We start from the raw sequence: 22,002 nt of genomic DNA, 5'->3' as shown, positions 1-22,002 counted from the left end.
TTGTTTTCACTCTTTGTGTATTGTCGGGGATCTCGCACGTCAGAGGACGCACTCAAGGCCACCAGGGGCTGCTAGTGGCCCGCGGGCCTTGCAATGAAGAACAATGACCTTCGTTTTTTTTTCCATAATTGGACGGAATTTGGATCTCTGGGCGTTTAACAAAACCCCTCACCCTCGCATGCAGCGTTTCCTCGCCTGCACAGTGGCGAAATGTTAACTCCCTTGCCTGGCATGCAAGAGGTTGTGGGTTCGATCCCGACCCTGACGCCTGATGTATATTTGGAGTTTGCATGTCTCTCTACCCGTGATCGCGTGGATTTCTCCGGGTCTTCCGGTTTTCCCCTCCACATTTATAAATATGCGTTTAGAGCATTTGGCTGCTATACATTTCCACGTGATAAGCCACTTTGTTGAGCTATCATTTGTGGCCAGGTCGCTTCTGAAAAAGATATATATATATTTCAGTGGTCCTTACCTGGTGAAATAAAAATTGCTTAGTTTAATCTTTATTTTCACCAATCACCGCACAGTCGGTGTCATCCGCGCATCTGTCTCTCGCATTCCCATCTCCCCGTCATGTTGACATCCCCATCAACCCATCAGCATCAACATTCCACCTCCGTAAACTCAGTCGCAACAGAGGCACACATAACGAAGCCTCCGCACGTTTGTAAATAACACTGCATGAAAGTAATAAAATAAAGAACAGGGTACATTTCAGGCAAGGCTATGGAGAAGGTCCATTGCCCAAAACGTTGCCTAATTATATACATACAGTAACTAATTGAAAGGAAGTCATTGACATATGTGTTGAGGTTTTATTATTTTCATTCACAACACAGTCGTCACTATAAAACGTTGGGAATACATTAACACTTGTATATGCTTAGACCTCGTGATGGTTTGTAATAATACGGTAGTATATTTGATTTAAAAAACCCTACGTACTCGGAATAATTAAATTAAACAAAACGAGACAAACATATAACATAAAACACCGTACAGTGACATTTCTCCCATCCATCGCGACAGTATCTGTGAATGCTGATGTCTGTGGGCGGCAGGGGACCGAAATGTTTGAGTCTGTATTCATGGATTCTGAAGCAATCACGGATAAATCATCACGTGAAGGACAGGCAAAATTGAGTTCAGCAAGAAGACAAAGGTACAGTGTATGGTGAATTGCGTAGGCCGGACGAAAGCATATTTAAAAAAACTCTAAATAAACGTGGGCGATGAAGGTCATTACTCACTCTGGTCCAAGTCCCGACTAAACAAAGGAGAAAAGCCGTGTGTGCAAGACGTGGTCGCACCTCTGATTAGGACCGTTGGCTACGTGCGGTGCGAAAGAAGTTCAATATGCAACGCATACAATATGCAACCGCCAACAACTGTTTAATCGGTGCTTTGCGAATACTGTGCAGTGCTGGAAATGGAATGTTCTGTTTCAGGATTATCGACGATTTTACACCGAAAGGGAATTCATTTTAATGGCAGATGTGTTAAGATCGTGATTTGCTGAACACAGGCCCAAAGGCATGGTGGGGCACAGTGTGGGACACTCCTCTTTGATAACATCTGGCCAGTGCGGAAGAGTAGATTTAAATATCCTCAAATGGGGCTCACTATAGAGCTCTCTCTAGTGGAGGCGCTTCTGCCGGTAGTGTCGTGGGGAAAAAAATTATGTGCAGGACTGCGCCTTTGCCAACTTTATTGCACACGGCTTGTTAATGTGCTTGCAGAAAAACCTTTGATTGAGATTAGCAAGGACAGACACAGACAAGGTGTTTCATCCGCCTGTTTAAAGTGATATGGTAACGTGTCAGCATTCCCTGGTTTGCGAGGCAAAGCATGTGGTACGATTAAAATGATGTAACATTAACTACACGTTAGCGTCTATGCTTTACATCGCTTGGAAGTAAAGCGCATGAAGCTGGGAATCTTAAAAATTATCTTTGCTTAAAAAAGTTTCATAAATTACACCAAAGCTAACGAAATAATGTATCATATAATTTCATTCTGTTACGCGACACCACTGCACAGTGTTCGCTCGTTCTCGTAGAGAGAGAGAGAAATAGAGAAAGACGACTCAATTGCGGAATCTCTGTGGTCCTCTATATATTCAGGTATATCTGCCAGTTCATGAGTGTTTACATTTGGGAGCAAATCGAAGTACCCAAAGGAAACCAATGCGTGCGATGGGGCAACACTCTATCCCACACAGACGGAAGAGGTGGAGTCCACATTTTTGCTGAACAGAATTTTCCTTGTGAGCACCTTGATGCCCACGGGAAGGAGGTTTCACGACATTTGTGCGATCCACCAACCCTTGCTGCCTTCACAGTGCTGGATTACAGGCGTGCGTAGCCACTACTGCCCTGGCTAAAATGTTAGGGTTTTCTTTGCAGTTTTATTTTTATATGGCTATAGCACTACTTAGCACTACTTACATGTATAGGGGTTTTCCTGGGTGGTACACAGTCGAATATCTCGGTTTACTTCCATAATCTCCAAGTTATGGACAGCTGTTATGGATGTAGATTTATACTTTGACATTAAGACACGGTAAATGCATTAAATAAACTAATTTACCCTGAAACCAGCAGATTTTGGGTATATTTGCAAATTCAGTTTTGCTCAAGAGATTAACGGCACATATATTCGCCTGGTAAATTAACCGCCCCCACCCAACTGCAGTATTTTTGGATGCTATAACTGTCACTTGGTCACAGATCCGACCTTATCAGATATCTGCCTACGGTCCCGCCTCCAGCGAGTAAGATATGCAACGTTGTACTGTACATATTTAAGATTAGAATTTAAATTGTCACTTGTTTCAGTTCGAGCTGCTGCAACACATTTGCTCCATGTCATATCAATGTTTAGGCGTTATAACACGGAGTAACAAAAAGAAAAAGAGGTCCGGAATATTTAGGTGAGATGGGGGGAGCGGTGGTGCAGTGGTTAGCACACAGCAGTAAGAACCTGGCAACCTGAGTTGGATCCCTATCAGTTGGTTTTGGGAAGCCCCTCCCCCCCGTCGAAAGGCCTGCATCCAGCAGTGGATTGCCAAAGGACTGTGAATTATTATGAGATGGAAGACATTTTTCAAAAAGGGAAAACATTTTTTTTATTATAAAGACAAGATGGAGTAAGACGTGATAAAGGGAAAGATAGATAAGGAACAGAAAGACATGGGGCAGAAGGGAGCTGGGAGAGAGAATAAAGAAACACACGAGAGACAAACCAGATAAAAGATACGAGACATAGAACAGACGGTCACTGCACCGCGTGCTTTCTGATGCGCTTGTAGGGGTGTTAGAGAGAGAGCCGTTATGCATGGCAGCTTATGGGAAACAAACACAGTGGGCGGGGCTACGTGAGTGCACGGGGGGGGGGTGCTCTCAACGACGTCCGCACCAGGCAGCCCGGGGCCCCACCCCTCAGCGGGGGTGGAGTATAAAGGGGGATGTGTCAGAGGGCTCGGGGCAGAATGTTAAAGCTAAACCAGTGAAGACCGAAGATCGTCTAGCTAGAGCCCTGGACTCCCCTGGGACGCCGCCCTTGTCAGGGCCGCGCAGGACCGAGCCAGCGGCGTGGTCCCGAGAACCAGAGCTAGTGCTCTGGGACTCCGGGTACCGTAGCCCGACTTACCAGTGTCGGGCCAGACAGCCTCCCCTAGCCCGTTAGTGGAGGACTAGGAGGTAGGTCAGAGATAGCTAGCAGTGTATTCCCAGCTAGCCGGGTGAGGGGGCCGATACCCCCTCTAGTATTGTATGTCCACAGTTGTGACTACTTGTACGGAATAAATACGTGTGCCTCACCAACGGTGTCCAAGAGTCATCAACGGTACTTCACGCTTATGAGGCTATCTGGAATACACTTCCTTCAGATATTAGGAAGCCAGGGGAGCAATGCACTTCTAAATCTAGAATGAAAGCTCATTTCTTGAAAACTGCTTTTTGTTTTATTTTGTTGTCCTTCCCCCACACCTCCGATTAGCACGGTTGGCTAAGTACGGTGCAAAAGAAGTTAAACATACATTAAAAAAAAACATTACGAATAGAGATGGGTCAGAAAGAAACAATTGGGAAATATGTCGGTGATGGCATCAGAGACAGATGCAAGGGGGACGCAGAAGCTGATGGAAGAGATATCAGAGGGAGAGACAGGAGACAGCGCACGTGCCCAGAGAAACAAGACACAGACAGGAGGCAGCCCGATCCACATCAAGACCAAAGTTGCCTTACAACAAAGTGGAACTCTTTGACTCCGGAGGAATGTCATGCAGAGTCGACCCGTGACCGGGATTTGAACTCGCATTCTTCTCCATATGGGTGCACTGTTCTAGCTACAGTGCCACCCGGCCAGATTATAAACAGCAGGAATGCAACCATCATGTTAGTCATTAAAGTTACCACAACATAACTTCATCCGCATAGATGTAGCATTAAAGTTTGTTCATGTTCAAATGGGCGTTGGGTGGGGCTTATTTCCATTATCAGCCATATGTGCCATATGAATTCCACATTCCTACGGCAGGGACCAAACTCTGGGACAACCACCGTTCACTTGGTGGTGGTCATTATTTATCGCAGAAGGATGATGGGTTGAGTCTCTTCCTCACCATAATTGAATAAAAAAACATGAAATTGTGAGCTGAGCAATCTGATAACAAGGCCGATCAGCTGGCACAAGCTTATGATGTTCCATGTTATAAATATTGCACACGTGACATTAATTTACATCAGTCGACTTTTTTTGCAACTTATAAAACGGAGAAAGAAAATATAAACATATTATTTTTTTTCCATCTAAGAATCAACCTTGTACCAGTCGGGTTATACTGGTTACGTGTGTTGGCACGCTCCTGCAATCGAGCAAAATGCTGGTGTGCTGAATGAATTTCCGTGTGCTGTGGAACACACGACTGCAAGCAACATCGGCAGCGCCTAAAGAAAACATTGCGAGTAGCCGGGACTCTTCCGTCGGGGTCAGAAGAAGCACGGGGAAATCTTGCGATGCCTGCACCACCTGTGCAGAAGGTGACAGCGGCTGCAGAGCGAAGCTCAAGGAATGGGTCCATCATCTCTCGACCAGGTCCAGAAGACCGCCTGCCGTCTGGACTGAGTAGCGGACGATGCCTTGCTCTTCTGCTCATGCGTAGTCTGCTAGAGGAGACGTGCGCAGCTGATTATGATTTGAGTACCAACGGTGACTGTCACGTGGTCGTCATTGATCTAAGTTGGTAAGATGGACGCGACATTCATGAATGAATGAACGCTTAATGAATCACGATGATGTCATGTGCAGACACCCACTTGCTTGAATATGGCGGCTGTTGACCTATCTATGGAATTTTGAATATCCTTCCCTCATACTTGTTGGCTTTTTTGGGTATTTAACTTTTGTCAAATAATAAAAATAATTGACATTTATAAGCCACCCTTAAACAATGGTGTGTGGCTGGATAGCGAAGTGTGTGGCTGGATAGTGGAGTGTGTGGTTGGGTAGTGGATCGTGAGGCTGGGTAGTGGAGTGTGTGGGTGTATAGTGGAGTATGTGGATGGGTAGGGGAGTGAGTGGCTGGGTAGTGGAGTGTGTGGCTGGGTAGTGGAGTGTGTGGGTAGTGGAGTGTGTGGGTGGATAGTGGAGTATGTGGATGGGTAGTGGAGTGAGTGGCTGGGTAGTGGAGTGTGTGGCTGGGTAGTGGAGTGTGTGGCTGGGTAGTGGAGTGTGTGGCGGGGTAGTGGAGCGTGCGGATGGGTAGTGGAGTGAGTGGCTGGGTAGTGGAGTGTGTGACTGGGTAGTGGAGCGTGTGGCTGGGTAGTGGAGTGTGTGGCTTTGTAGTGGAGGGTGTGGGTGGATACTGGATAGTGGAGTGGGTGGCTGGGTAGTGGAGTGTGTGGCTGGATAGTGTGTAGCTAGTGTGGAGCGGTAGTGTAACGGTTAGCATTCTTTCTAGATTTGAAGCTTTCGTGACTGCAAGGATTCATATTCTTAGGTTTTTTCGGTAAAGTCACGTAGGTAAAACATTAAAATTAATAAAAGTAAAATAAAATAAAAAATCACGACGTTTCGGAGGCAACACAAGCTTCCATCTTCAGGTGGAACCGTCACAGCCACGACAGCTGTATCAAGTAAATGAGAGATTACAAGAGCTACCACTCCGTATATGTAATGGTTGGAGAGGGGGGAAGGGCCAAGTACGGCACAGTTTTTATTAATATGGTAAGGTGAGGCTTAAGAGGCTGAGCCTTTGGTAAGGTGAGGCTTAAGAGGCTGAGCCTTTGTTATGGAGAGGTACGGTTTGTGACTAAGCCTGGCCTACATAACAATAGTGTGAAAAAAGAAACAACTAAACATGGTAAAACAAGCCTGGCTGTCTATCAATAACATGTAATAGTTGTCTGTCAAATAAGATGGTCCAAATAAGTGTAGTTAAATCTTTTTGCATGGTTAATCACATCTTTCCAATGATTACTCAGTTTGTAACCATCATCACGGTTGAAAGTATGTCTGTGTTTGTATATTTGTATGGCTTCGTGTACAAACCTTTGATGGTAGCCAGGAGGTTTGCAGAGAACCTTGTTCTCGAAAAAGACAATTTCATGAGAGACCACCGAGTTGTAGCAATGATCGGCAACGGCCGAAGAATCAGTTCTGCCGTGTTTCAGATCTGACTTGTGCTCGCGGTTAGCATTCTGTGCTATGAACCCGGGCAACCCGAGGTTTGAATCCTGCTCATGGCCAACACAAGTGACGATTATCTGAACCGGTCCAGGGCCTCCCCTAGGTCGATTCAGCCTCAAATGAGTACCTGGTGCGGTGTGTAAACTTCGCCACTGGGGAGACAAATGCGGTCGGGCGTTATGCTGGCCACCCCACCCCCTCGTGTACCGTTCCGGCCTTCATAGGAGCTCGCTAAGAGCACTTACCCTACAGTCTGTTAAGGCTATACGGAGGATCTTTGTCTTATTTTGTGGAGGCGGATAGCGGAGTGTGTGGCTGAATCCACTGAATGTATGGTGAAGCAAGCTCATTTCAAGCCTTAAACACAATCAGGAGAATTTTAAACTCAATGCAGGTTTGAACTGGAAATCAATGCAGATACACGAGCACAGGCATTCAAAGATAATGACGTGATAAAGGACCTCGCCAAATAATCCAAGCAAGACTTTCCTAAAAAAATTGTATAGTAACTGGCAACTGCTATGACTCAGTGGTGATACTTTCCTGGGTAAAATAAGTTGCACGTCTGTACTGAATGCTGCCTGGGTGCCAGGGTTAGTACACTGGGATTGCAATCCAGAGATCGCCAGTTCGATCTCCCGGCACGGCAGCTGAACCAGCAGTGGGCAAGGCATCGCAGGGCTGTGCTGTCTCCGATAGGGTTGTTTCACGATATTTCACTGGGTACCAACTTCTGGCTGTTCCTCTCTGAACCACAACGCGGCGCTGCACAACCATTAATGTCTGTCCATTCACATTTTCTGACTGGTAAATTATTCTTAAAACCAGGTAAAACGCAATATCCTTTGCGATTCTGAATCCACAATGAAGACACTTTGTTATGTGGCACTGCAGTTAGTGACGATCAAATGTTTCATAATGTTTTAGTTCCGTCCATAATTAGGAATGGTGTTGCCTCAAGCAAGGCAACGTTTTCATCTTCAAGGGCCTTCGCTTAGTCACTGAACAATGTAACGTTTTATAATAGGGTTTACCCTTAAAACTTTCGTGACTGCAGGAATTCATATGTTTTGGTTCTTTCGGTAAAGTCACGTAGATAGAAAAATAGTAATAAAGTGAATAAAGAGAAAAATAATAAAATTTTGTAAAAATAAAAACCACGATGTTTTGATCGCAACACAAGCGGTCGTCATCAGGAAAAGGGGCTTTAGCCTCTAAAAGCAAACTGTTTATAAAGGTTTAAAATGGGTAGCCCAAGTGTTAACAGCATGGGCGGGGCAGCTAATGTTAATGTACGTGATGGTAGTTGTGGGCAACGACGGCGCTGGTGGTGGGTTTCCACCAATTAAAGGGCTGCCAGGTAATCATTGCACCTCGCTTTACACACTCACACTGTTGACGGTGGAGGTTGCTGCTAGAGGTGATGGTAGTAGTGGGTAATGATGGTACTGGTGGTGGGCTTCCACCAATAAAGGGCTACTGCTAGTAGTGATGGTAGTAGTGGGCAGTGAGGTCCTGGTGGTGGGCTTCCACCAATTAAAGGACTGCTAGGTCTAAAATGGAAACATTACAGCCAGTTATGACTTGAACTGGTTGATAACGTATTTCCAGTTGAAATTGTGTCTATGTCTGCATATATGGATGGCTTCATGAACGAATCTTTGTTGATACCCAGTGGGTTTGCAAAGTACCTTCGTTTTAGAGAAATACATTTCGTGTGAGCCAGCCGCATTAAAATAATGATCAGCCACAGCAGAAGTATTGGTCCTACCGTGTTTCAAATCTGCCTTATGCTCACCAACACGGTCCGAGACATGTCGCTTAGTTTCTCCAATGTAACTGCTGCCGTAGATACAGCTTAGTTTGTGGACGCCGGGATATTGCATGTCAGGGATCTTGTCCTTCACAGATGGGATCAGATCACAAAACATAATATCATAGCATGTTTTTCTGTTTGCATATTCACCACAAGAATATCTGGTTAATGCAGACATGATTCCTTGCAAAAGTTTTCAGTTTGGTGTGTTACGATCTTAACACCTGTTGTATTGCTAGAAAGGGTAAAACCTATTATATTTTGATACTGACAAGGGAGGTCCTGTAAAATAATGTTCTGTTGAAAGTCTAACATTTCGAAGGTTAACAGGTTATCATGGGGCCATGGGACCAATGCCACAACACCTCGTCATCGCTCCCCAATGCTAAGTATCTCAGCGGTCTCCATATCAAAACGTCCTGTCCATCGTATGGGAGATTAGTAACATCATGGTTTGTAATTCTGTAATGCAGCGTTGGGCTTCTGCGTAGATGTGCAATAAAAAATAATAAAATAAAACATAATAAAATAATTCTCACGACGTTTCGGCTACAACGCAAGCAGCGTCGTGAGAATTATTTTATTATGTTTTATTTTATTATTTTTAATGTTTCCATTCTACGTGACTTTACCGAAAGAACCAAGAAGATGAATCCCTGCAGTCACGAAAGCTTTAAATCGGGTCTCAACATGTAATTCGCATTCACACAATGGAAGGAGAGTGACCACTGCTCCATGTCCTATCAGCCACCAACCACACTCTTACTTTTTTGCACATGACGTAATAAATTGTGTATTTGTTATTCATAAAAAAACATGTTTCCAAAAGTTAGTATACCCATGAGAGTAGCCAGCAGTTATACCATGATGATAAATATTACTTAGGCTTCAAGCAATCTATTGACAAAGGGCTGTACGTTATTTCATTGTTCCTTGTTACTAATAGCAGTTTATATGTGTTATAATGTAAAATTGTTGTTCAAAAGCTCATTGTATGTTGAGGTGCCGCTGTCCCACACAAATTTAAACAAATACACCCCCAATTATCCAGCATAACAAACGATCATCAGTCCAGCCGTAACATTTTGCCAGCGTAAATGTTGCAACAAATTCTCAAAAGACAAAATCTTCCTGACATTGGCGCAAAATGTCTTGATCAAAAATTCAGTTTCCATTTGTCATCGACCCTACATGTGCTTGCTCTTTCATGCTTGCCGGCACGGCTCGTGACCTCACCGAAGTCTGATCATCGTTACGCCATTACAATTGTTGTAAACCACATGCGCAGCTCGAGCGAAACTGACAAACGGCGAGTAAGAGTGAGGCTCAGCGCACTGGAGTCAAGAGCTGGCAATGCGAGCCAATCCGTGGATAGACGATGCGAGGCGAGTGGCAAAGGACCGCTAGCAGCGCTGCGCTGTAATTGGAAAATATTACCGACTGTAGCCCAGGAGGCACATCTGTAACCACATCCTAATCCTTTTGAAGGAGATGAAAACTGAGAACTGTTCATCTCTGTGACTGTGAGAAAACTTGCCATGGAGTCAATCACGTGAGCTCTTTGAAGGTCAACAGCAATTTTATTTTCTCTTCTCAAGTTGGATTTTATCCTGATTGTAATTTTATTAAAAATTTCATCAAACATTTTTTCCCGTATGAAATATAAGCGCCCTCCCTACATGTGCATTAGTTATAAATTAGCAAAATGCGTTTCTATTCAGCGTCTTCTGTGGTATTTATTTATTTTAAATATATTCCAGATTCCATTAGATTTGGCATTACCTCTCTTCGATATAATTTCTATGTCTCGTGTGTATTCACATAAGTGGCTCTTTCAATGTTGCACAAACAATATAAAATAACCATTTTTATTTGTTGTTGAATAATCACCGTATAATTTCATTCTCAAAAGCTCTCCTAGAATAGATGAAACAGACACTTTGATATAAATATCAAGTCAATCAATAAATATACTGCTGTAGTGACATAGACTTGGCCACACACATGATTAACATTAGTGAGCAAACAACATTATTAATGACGAAACACATACTTTGCCTGTGATTGCAGAGACAATTCCACTCTCCGATATTTATCTATAACCTGGGATTTTCTTCGAATTAATAACGTAAGTATTTAAACATTTATTCCATTAGAAGGACATTTTCGAGAACCGTTTGAAAAATATTTTAATGGTGTAGAAAATAGTGTGAAAGCAATATATGTCAGAGCCCGTGAGCATGATCCCATATTTGTTTTTTATCATTCATTACATAAACTAAATCCATAAACATGCGTAATGACAGGGTGACACCTGTCATCCTGAAGGGGTAATTGCGGTTATGGGGGTATTACGTAATGTCTTATTATAAGGGGGGCGTATCTGGAGTAAAGGTGAAAGGCGGAGTCAGTCCAGAGGCTCCGGGAACCTGCTCAAAGGTTCTGGAAGTGGGCGTGGCAAAAGGCGGGGCTTGGCCGTGCCGGGGCTCATATAAGGGGGGCCGAACCAGAGGTTCGGATGCTGTTGCGGGTCCTGGGTCCTTGGCTGCATCACTGCTCGTCGTCATCTCTTCATCTCCGACCACGTGGTTGATCTTCTGCAAGACCCTCTCCGTCGCCGTCGCTGCGCTAGTCAGATAGCTAGCGTAGAATATGCCGGAGATGGGCTATGTGTTAGTATAGCCTATGTGTAGCTGCGTTATGGAATCTATCGCCCCGTGTGCTCTTAATAAACAAGAAGCCTTCTACTCGACATGTCTCGGAAGTCGCTCACTAGGCATGTGTAGAGACAGTGCGCTGACTATTAGCCAGAAGTGGTAATTACGGGTGTGAGAACAGTATGGGCAGAAAGAGAGACAGATACACGGGAGTGACTACAAGGGGGCAATATCCGGGCCACGGGTCAGAGAGGGAATCCATCTGGGAGTTCCCAGAACAAGCTGTAGAGCTCGAGAAAGGGGACGTGGCCAGGGTGGAGCCAGGGCCACGCTGGGGGGATAAAAGGGTGCGAGGAACGGGGTTCTGGGCTGTCGTGGGGGGTCAGAGTCCGAGTCGTCGTCACTGTCATCTTTGTCATCGCTTCATCATCATCGTTAGATAGTCAGCCAGCTATCTAGTCGAGTCGGCGCCATCGAGCTAGACTGCCAGCATTGTATTCCGTGCTAGCGAGTTGTCGTGTGAGTGTGAGGAAATAAAGGAGAAGCCTCTTGAGTTTGTCTTCAGAGTCGTTACACTACACATGTTATCACAATTACATCAGAATTATCATAGGGTATTATGGGAACCTCATTTGCCAGTAAAAATATGATAATTGTTTTTTTACCCTTCTATCTGGCAACAAAACTGACACCTTTTTACAAGGAGTCATGTTTGCATAGACCACAATACCTGCAGTCATAATACAAACAAAAGACATAACTCTGATAATGTGCACTGTCCTTGAAGTTGATTGGTCCACACCCGAGACAGCTTTCCTTAGAGCCTAGTCTCACATGGGTTGGACCAGATGACGCCAAAAGGCGCACAAGTCAAAGACAATGCACCATCAGAGTATGAGAGCTCGGGACAAGCATCTACACTATGGGAACCTCATTTGCCAGTAAAAATATGATAATTGTTTTTTTACCCTTCTATCTGGCAACAAAACTGACACCTTTTTACAAGGAGTCATGTTTGCATAGACCGCAATACCTGCAGTCATAATACAAACAAAAGACATAACTCTGATAATGTGCACTGTCCTTGAAGTTGATTGGTCCACACCCTAGACAGCTTTCCTTAGAGCCTAGTCTCACAGATGCTTTCTAGGATGTGATGCGTTTTGCTGCTTCAATATTTTTCTCTCGTTGCACAGCTCAGCTCTAGAATTCTAATTCCATCTTTCCAACCTCATAAAACCCGATTCGGTTCCAGAAGCCTGTCAATTCTAAACTGTAAAACTAACTAAAATGAGTTTTATTTTACCAGGTAAGGCCCACTGAGCTCTATAGCTTTATTTAAAAGCGAACTGGCCACAAATGGTAGCTCAACGAAGTGGCTTATTACGTGGAAATTTATAGCATCCAAATACTCTAAAGATATGCTTCTAAATGTGGAGGGAAAACTCGGAGGACCCGGAAAAAAAACACGCGACCATAGGGAGAGTGAACAAAATATACAGCAGGTGTCATAATCGGGATCGAACCCATGACCCATGCATACCAGGCAAGGTAGTTACATCTCGCTTTTTTCTTATCTGCTATCCTTACACTATATTTCCTGGTTTGATGGCCTATTTGTGTTGTGGCTGTAGGAGCTCTAATAATAGTTAATCAAATGTAATTTTAGCTTAAAAAAAAAAATCGCGTATTGTATGCCTACAGCGTGGCTACCTGCTTAACTGATCATAGTGACTTGGTCAGCTCTTTGTTTATAGCTCTGAGAAATTGGTGGAAATTTCAGCCAATGCAACCCAATCGATAGAAAAACCGCTGTTTAATTCCCACAAAGCAGTTTTCATTTTATAAACCCTTTGGCAGAGGCGGCAGAACAAAACGAAGGGGAATTGTCAACATTTGGCAGCCTCATGCCCCTCTCATGCCTCCCTGATGCCCAAATAAAAAGACAATGAGATATGGAGATGACACAGACGAATATACATACATACAGACAAGAGGACCCCCGATTGGCACGGTTGGATACGTACGGTGCAATAGAAGTACAACATACATACAGGACAGAGAGACACAGCAGAGAAAGAGACAGAGGAGGCGGACACACGTGAAACACACGTAGGAGAGTGGCGAACACAGGGATAAAAAGACACGGACATACACAGTGAGACAACAGAGACATGTACTGAGACACAGGCAGTACAGGGAGACACGAACATGGACAGAGACAGAGAGATGCAGCGATATGTGGCACATTAGGAATGGATCACTCTTTTAATTATATCCTTGTGCAACAAGGGAGTAAAGTGTGGTTCTGTGAAAGTCCTGATGTGCTGTGCAGTGCATCAATGCATGTGTGTACAGCAGCATGTGATGACTGAGTCGGGCCTGTAGGTGGCTGGCAGGGTTATTGAATGACCACGCGGATATACCAGTCACATGGTTAATGGCGACTCGGGCGCAAGGCTGGTTGCAACACACGTGTTGTTGCATTTTACAGGTAAAGGACCCAAACAGTGGCGGCTCCTGCAAAATCTCTCAGGGGGGGCAAATGTCTGGATGATTTATAAGGATAAGGTCCACCCATGCAAAGGATAAATTAACAGCTTAAGCATGTAAAGGCAACTTCACTTCTTTAATATTAATGAAAAATAAAGTGACTCTTACAATACATCTTGTTTGTTTCTATACTCACTATTAATACAATCCACTAAAGTTTCTTTTATTAAAGATTCCACTAGGTGGCGACAAATAATATTGTTGGATGCAACGTGCTTACGTATGATGACGTAAGCACGTTAGTGCGAGCCCTCCCGGAAGCCATAGAGAATGCATTGCAGCGCCCCCCGTTAAAAAAAAAAAACATCTTTGAATGTAAGTCTATGGGACCACTCTGGGCGATTCTCAGCCGGAGTGAAATCGCCCAAAAAGAGGCGGTACTCCACAGAACGGGACATGACGCTGATTGGACTATATCCAGAGGCACAGTGACGGCTAGTGTGACTCTGTGGTTGAATGACATTGGTGGTGCGTCACCCAATCGCCCTAATGAAGAAACCGCCCCTGGACCCAAAGGTTGTTTTTGATCGTTATATAAATGTTCTAGACTTGTTCTAGACTTGTTCTAGACTTTAAGCTTGGCTTTGAATTGTTCGTTTGTGATATATGCAATTAGAGGCGTTATAGCACTGTGCATTGTAAAGGGATGACACACTGTAATTAGTTACTGTCATTGTAATTTTCTAACTCTAATACTGTTTAGTCTATAACCATGCCCATGTACCCAGAGTATAACTACTTGCAATGTTATTGAGAATAGAACACATGTAAAGTAGTAAGCTGTACAATGGTGCGATACAGTACGTATACTGTACACATACAGTACATATAATGGGTGTAATATATCGATATAAGTGGATGGTATAGATAGATATACAGCTTAGGATTAAAGTAATATTCGAATAGTGATGTGCAAATGTGATTGTCAAAGACAAAGATGGTTTATCAGTAGTCGAATTGGGTTTAAGAAAAAGGGTTATTGAATAACCGCACGTGTAAACCAGCCACATGGTTAATGGCGACTCGGGCGCAAAGCTAGTTGTAACACACGTGTTGTTGCATTTTACAGAGTGACGGTGCTGTTCTTCCCAAGATTAATATTAACCACAATAAATAAATGTGCTTGCCCTCGATTTGGAGCACCTGCCCACGTCCTTCATTTCGAGTGTGCAACAGATACACAGACAATAACAGTGTGCTGTTATTTCTATTTTATTGTGATGATCATATGATGTTTACATGATGTGTTTTATGGGGAGAAATTCTCTGGATAAGCAATGTTAGAGGGGCACCTGTTCAGGTTTATGTATAATTTCCACTGCCACTGTCCAGGAGGAATAAAGTACTGATTCAAGCCATACACTGAAACCGCTTTGCCACCCAGTCAGATCTTAACTGCAGTGCCTAGAGATAACATTCTAGTCCACTAAAGTTTATGAAACTAAATAGCGTTGCACTCATAGACTAGCTCTACAGAAATACAACTTTGAGTCATATTTTTGACATATTTGTTGCTGGGTAATTGATTTACATTTTCTGCGCGTGTGTGTGTGTGTGCAAATGGAAACCCATTGAAGTTAACTTACTGGGGTTGTATTTCCCTTTTAGACGTCTATTAAAATGATGAAAGGAACACATTAACTATGTGACAACACAAGCATGAGAATGCTGTCTGCAAGAGGGGGCCTTGTTTTGATGATCTTGACTATTGCGGCGGGTACCTTCCAGTGTAAACTGCCCATATTAATCTAAAAAATTTATTATGTTAACATTCGCCTGCAAAGCGATTGCATATGAGAACTAATTTCTTTAGGACTGCTTTTGTCTTTAGTTTGTTGTCCTTTACTCCCGCACCTCCGATTAGCACAGTTGGCTACGTACGGTTCGAAAAAAGTTCAACATACATGCACATGAAAAGCTGATTGCAGCACATTATTTTAACAACATTGTTTGCTGAGAATGATAGTATGCGTACAGTGAAATTCAGGATCTACATATTTTTGCCATGTCTACAAATGCTGTTCTGTAATCTTTATAGCGGAATGGAATGGTGACGTGGTTAGCACACTGCGCTATAAAACCAGAGTTAGATTCCAAGCCACAGCTAACATTAGTGGCCTAATTTCAGTATGTGAACCAGTCCTGGCAACTACCCTTCACCATCACACATTGACCATCGTAGTGAAGTATGTTCAAAAAACAGCCACGGCTGATGCGGCATGGTGAGGCCTTCATCCATCAGTGGATTGACAAAGACTTTGAGTTACAGTGGAGAGAAAAAGTTCGTGAACGCCTTAGGATTTTCACATATTCTACATATTTCAAACCTAAAATGTTATTAGATCTTAATCCAAGTCCTAAAATAGATAAAGATAACCTGATTAAACAAATGACACCATAACATGATACTCTTTTAACATTTATTCATCCTCAAATTATTCTACATTCAATAACTATATGGGAAAAAGTACGTGAACCTTTATATTCAGTAACTGGTGACACCCCCATTGAGCTGCCATGACTGCAACTAAGCGTTGTCTGTAACCGTTGGTCAGTCTCTCGCGTCAGATTTGAGGAATTTTTGCCCATTCCTCCTTACAACTCGGTGATATTTGAGGGTTGCCTTGCACGGACAGCTCACTTTAGGTCCTGCCTCAACATGTCGATGGGGTTTAGATCCAGACTTTGACGAGGCCATTGGAAAACGTGGAATTTCTTCTTATGCAACCTTACTTTTGTAGATCTACGTGTATGTTTAGGATCATTGTCTTGCTGCAAGACCCACTTTCGGTTCAGCTTCAACTCATGGACAGATGGCCTGACATTCTCCTGTAGAATCTTCTGACACAATGCAGAATTCATGGTTGTGTCAATGATGGCAAGCCGACCAGGTCCTAATGCAGCAAAGCAACCCTTTGGATATTTAAGAAAATACATTTCCATAATTATCATTGGGGTTCACAAACGTTTTCTCGGCACTGTATATTTGTTTACATCAGAAATGGGAAACGAATTGCACCAATGTAAGAGACCAAGAGCCGCAATGTACACATGAGTTCTGCAAACAGCGAAGTGTATATAAAAGTGTGTATATATATTTTGACAGTTTTCTGCATAGCACGGGAGACATTACTTATTCTGTGCTAATGTGATAGCGTGTTCTACGTTATGCCCCATCGATAGAGCTGCATGTGGTGGATTCATACGCTGCATGTGGCTCAGGAGACGCGGGTTTCCCACCCCTGAATCTATTCCGTTCACATTAATTTGCAGAAAATGCAAATGAATTTGGAAAATCGTCGACTAATCTCGGGTGCACAAACGTGACCCACAATGACACGGGAACTGCATGCCTGATACGTCAGAACACTTTCAGAGATATTCTCCTTGAAATGGAAAAGAGAAAAGTGCGTGGTGATGATACGTTGCATGTCAGGGTCATTTAGCTTTCACCTAGTCCCGGGATCGGCAACCTTTTAAAGAAGAAGAGCCATTGTTGTTGTTTTTGTCTTTAACCAAAATAGTTCGAGAGCCGAATCACAGGAAGAGCTACTTGTACACAAACACAGCAGCAGGTATACAGCATATGGCAAACACATTCTGACTTAAATAAACAAAATAGGTGATGGAAAAAACTGCGTCTATTTAGTTTTTGCCCCCCTTAGCTATTCTTTAACTATACAGTTTGACTGATGTACATTTTGTCGTCACCAAGAAATTCCAAAGTGACCTGTTTCCTGCTGTATTTAATAAATTATCTTTACGTAAAATTATGTTTAACATTTATTTTCTTTTTTCTTTAAACGGCTGCCCGCAAGAGGGCAGCCGAAGCGCCGCCATGCGGCCCCGGAGCCGCAGGTTGCCGATCCCCTGGTCTAGTCCATGGGAGAGCTCCTAGACCTGAATAATAATGGGGGCCTCTGATTAGAGGATGGAGTGGCATATTCGTGTCACAATCAGCCGAAAGCTTTATGATCAACACTTAAACTCATTTTACATGCATTGAATTGCATGTGCACAGATTGCCTGTAATCGGTTCCCGTGACCCTTGCACCCACGAGCGGCTACTACAGTAACCATTTGGTTAAAATGTAATTGAGTCTTGAATAAAAATGCAATCCTGAATAATGACAGTAAATTAAGTCGCCTGAGCTGAGGGTGAGAACTTTTACACCTCTTATACTTTTTTATTTATTTAATTTGTGATTGAACAATTGAAGCCGCGAACTTATTGGATTTCTTTTGCACAATAATTGTGTTGTGTTCTCAATTGAACACTGTAACAGTTAGGAATTCCAGTAAAGGAGCATGAATTGGAAATACATCACACGTATGAATACATCTATGGGACTTTTTTGCCAGTATAAAAAATGCAGAAAAAATGATGCCTTGCAAGAGGTATTTTTTGCAAGGAATCAAGTCTGCATTAACCACACATACTTACAGAAAAACATAAAATAAACATTTTCTGATAACACTGTGTCTATTTTTTTTGTTCCTGGGTAGTAAGTGCTATTTCCTAATTGCTTATGTACAGAAAATGGCTATTATTTCCCACAAACTTTGCTTTTGTGACCAGGACCGTGATATTTTGAAATTCACCTATTTTCAATGAGTAAACGGCCGACTTTGGTTCTTTTCGTTCACATAAAGTCAGAAAAAACATCAAAACTAACATGTATTTATACTAAAGTAATAAAAAAAAATACTACAAAAGATTTAGACACCAAGGCATACAGGTGGGACTGGCCACGGCGGACCGAGTTTTCTGTGGGGAGAAACAATCTCGAAAAGCCTTCTTTATCGCCTTGTCTCAACAGTGTTGGACCAGAGAATGCCAAAAGGCGAACAGTGCAAAGACAATGCAAGTTTCAGAGCATTTATAGCTCAGGTCGAGCAGTTATATCTAACACTGTTGATATAGGGCCATACATAAACATATGAATACATTAGATAGAGTGCATGTTTGCTGGAAATGTGCTTATGCTAACCGGCGACTACAGTCATCCTCGGATATTACTTTGCCGTTAATGTCAAATATAAATGAAGGCCAACGTGGAGTTGGAAGTTTGTAACAAGTGCTCACGAAAGCCATCAATTACCCATTACGAAATCAATGGGAATATAATGTGGCCATACATCATGTGCCTGTACAGGGCTTCACATTCTGTCAGGACACATCTGGAGGTGAGTATACATCGTTTACCGAGGAAGCTTTCATACTGCAGGTGTTTGACCTTTGCAAAGGTCAAATACCTGCTCTAGTAGCAAAACAACTTTTTTTGATTCAATCATGTGCTTCGTATCATGTTAATTATAGCTTAGTGGTAAGTCAGGTGTTTACATGGGCGGTATATGCAGTGCTGGCTTCAGTAAAGCAGCGTGCTCAGTCGTTAATTATTTTGGTTGGTAATTAATAGAGGCGACATATCACATGCATTGCAGTTATGCAAACCTAATGATCCCATATTTTGTGGATACCTCTAACCTTTGCTTGCAATCTTTTTTTATGAGCCAACATCCGAACGTAATTAATAAGAGGGACTTGTCATGGCAAGGGTATAAAAGTCACAGGCTGAACATTAATTTACCATCGTAATAACCCGTATTGAATTTCATGTTTTTGTAACCTCCAAATATATATATAACTGTACCTTCATAATCATTTTATGTTTGTAAGACTATGGTTACATATGCTGTGAGTGTTATGTATTGTTGTGTCATTCGAGCAAAAGCCAATAAAACATTATGAAGAAATTACTTGGCACAGAGTTAAATAACTATTTCATCGAAATCAATCTAAACCAATGTACAAGTCAGGAAAATGCACGTTGGCAGTGTTTTTTCTCTCGACATTCTTCAACCATTTCATGTAAAAGGCATACACAATCACGGACATGATGATTCTGTCATATAACAACCAATGAATGACGTTGTCCACAATTACCCGCAGATAGACGATGACGTTGCTAGCTGCTGTTGACGATCTTCTTGCTGTTGACTCCTGTTGCTGCTGTAGCCGGTGTTGCTGTAGCCGGTGCTGCTGTAGCCGGTGCTGCTGTAGCCGGTGCTGCTGTAGCCGGTGTTGCTGTAGCCGGTGTTGCTGTAACCGGTGTTGCTGTAGCCGGTGTTGCTGTAGCTGGTGCCACCACTGTAGATGGTGCTGGTGTAGCTGGTGCTGCTGTAGCTGTTGCTGCTGTAGCTGGTGCTGCTGTAGCTGTTGCCACTGCTGTAGCCGGTGTTGCTGTAGCTGGTGCCACCACTGTAGATGGTGCTGCTGTAGCTGGTGCCACCACTGTAGATGGTGCTGTTGTAGCTGCTGCTGCTGCTGTAGCCGGCGCTGCTGTAGCTGGTGCTGCTGTAGATGGTGCTGGTGTAGCTGGTGCTGCTGTAGCTGGTGCCACCACTGTAGCTGGTGCTGCTGTAGCTGGTGCCACCACTGTAGATGGTGCTGCTGTAGCTGCTGCTGCTGCTGCTGCTGTAGCCGGTGCTGCTGTAGATGGTGCTGGTGTAGCTGTTGCTGCTGTAGCTGGTGCTGCTGTAGCTGTTGCTGCTGGAGCTGTTTCCAATGCTGTAGCTGCTCATGCTGTGGATTATCTTCACATGCCGCTGCTGATGATGAACACCATCCATCTGTAACGACATAAATGGGCTGTTCTATGGTGGCAGTGGGTCTACTATACACAAGGGTTCACTGGAGGGCAGATTCCGGATGTCACGGAGGTCGGGTCAGGACATGACAGTCTGGGTGAACCCACGAGAGCACGTGACCGGACGAGGGGGCACGGGGGCCCACAGAAGGGGGTGAGCGGGCCACGTGATGTGGACCCTGAGTCCTCGCGAAGGATCCGCCTCTGGTCACGCCACAGAAAATATAAGCCGAGCCCCGAGAGGGAGCGTGGCTGTTTAACCCGGGAAATAAGTCGTCTTCTTCAATTGTCGCTCTTCAGTCTGTTGTATATATGCCCTGTTTTTCGTTATTAATATTAAGAATAATTAGGCCAAAAAAAAAATGTTTTTATATCTATATATTTTTTAAATAAAATAATGGAAACAGCCCTACTCCTCACAAGCACACCAGGAATCTGTGAAACGGGGAGGGCCATTAAACGATAAGAATTTGGAGCACAGAGAGGTCAGAGACATCCAGATGGACAAAAGGTCGATGGCCTGACCTTCCCAAGACGTCTGGAGATGCACGGATAAGGTTCAGAGCAGAGAAAAACAACTATTGCAACTCGCGCTTTCTTTAACGTTTTCCTTAACGAAAAGTAGAAACTTAAAAAAAGAATTAACCAGCAAACAATAGGGGCTTGTTATTAGATATTCCTTTATATTACTCGTATTCACCGCTTATATATTATTTTGTATTGTATGTTTCTATCTACATGACCTTCCTAAAAACTAAAGAATACGAATTCCAGAAAGCTTAAGTGGAAACTTAGTTACACTTAACCTCAGGACATTAAAATATAACTCAGAATGAAACACCAATCCCTGGAAACAAACGCATAACCAAACTTGGCAAAGCCTTCAAAATAATGATGTAACGAGAATCATTACAAATATTCATTAAACATAGACCGAATAATAACCACGATATACTAAGACTGAGGGAACTCATAAGAAAAATCAAGAATAAATGTAACACACAGGACCACATAAATGTATTGCAAAAATCTCCTCGGCCACCTTTGTCTCCCCGGAGTCAGCGCGAGGGCAGATGACAACCATAAAACCCATGGAGGGCGTCTGTTCTCTTGTTGTTTGTTTTCCTCTCGCAGAGAGGAGAGGTTGTTTTACGTTTTGGGTTGTAAACACAAACAGACATGGGCTTGACGTAAAACAGCACACTCTGGGTCACCAAGAGAGAGGAGGGGGTGTTCACGTTTTTGAGTTTAAGCATCAAGCACACATCACGAATAAGCAGTCTGGTTCGAGTCGTGCTCAGTCTTGCAACTCGGCTTGCGACGCGGCGTTGCGACGGGGCTCGCAAGGGAGCTGGGGCGAGTCGTGTCTTGAAGAGAGATGGAACGAGGAGGGTTCGTTCGAGTCGCAGAAGTCTGAGTTCAGCCTAGGTCGAGGCTGGGTTCAGCCGTGCTCCGGCTGGCGGAGCGTCGTGAGGGAGCAAACACCGATACCGATGGCAGGTGTCGCTTCTCGCAGAACGAGGTGGCGAGGTGTGGTTTAAGTGCGAGTGAAGCTGGCAGCTGCACGAACAAAGGAAAGCACGGAGAAGAGAGAGTGACAAGTGACAACAAGCAATCAACCTGTAGAAGCGTC

General features: G+C 43.5%; 1 protein-coding gene across 1 annotated transcript in view; it reads right to left on the bottom strand.

The window, feature by feature from the left end:
* Window positions 1-20,367, bottom strand: part of LOC144720212 (uncharacterized) — a 101,437-nt gene extending 81,070 nt beyond the window's left edge. Inside the window, exon 1 of the mRNA XM_078596726.1 lies at window positions 19,667-20,367. Within this exon, the coding sequence (XP_078452852.1) occupies window positions 19,667-20,364 (698 nt within the window). The 5' untranslated portion in view covers window positions 20,365-20,367. The remainder of the gene's footprint in view (window positions 1-19,666) is intronic.
* Between the last annotated feature and the right edge of the window lie 1,635 nt (window positions 20,368-22,002).

The sequence above is a fragment of the Lampetra planeri genome, chromosome 8 (genome assembly GCF_965212315.1).
Source record: "Lampetra planeri chromosome 8, kcLamPlan1.2.h2, whole genome shotgun sequence".
In the NCBI taxonomy this organism is placed as follows: domain Eukaryota; kingdom Metazoa; phylum Chordata; class Hyperoartia; order Petromyzontiformes; family Petromyzontidae; genus Lampetra; species Lampetra planeri.
The sequence above is the reverse complement of the archived record's forward strand: the minus strand, read 5'-3'. Positions and strand labels throughout refer to the sequence as shown.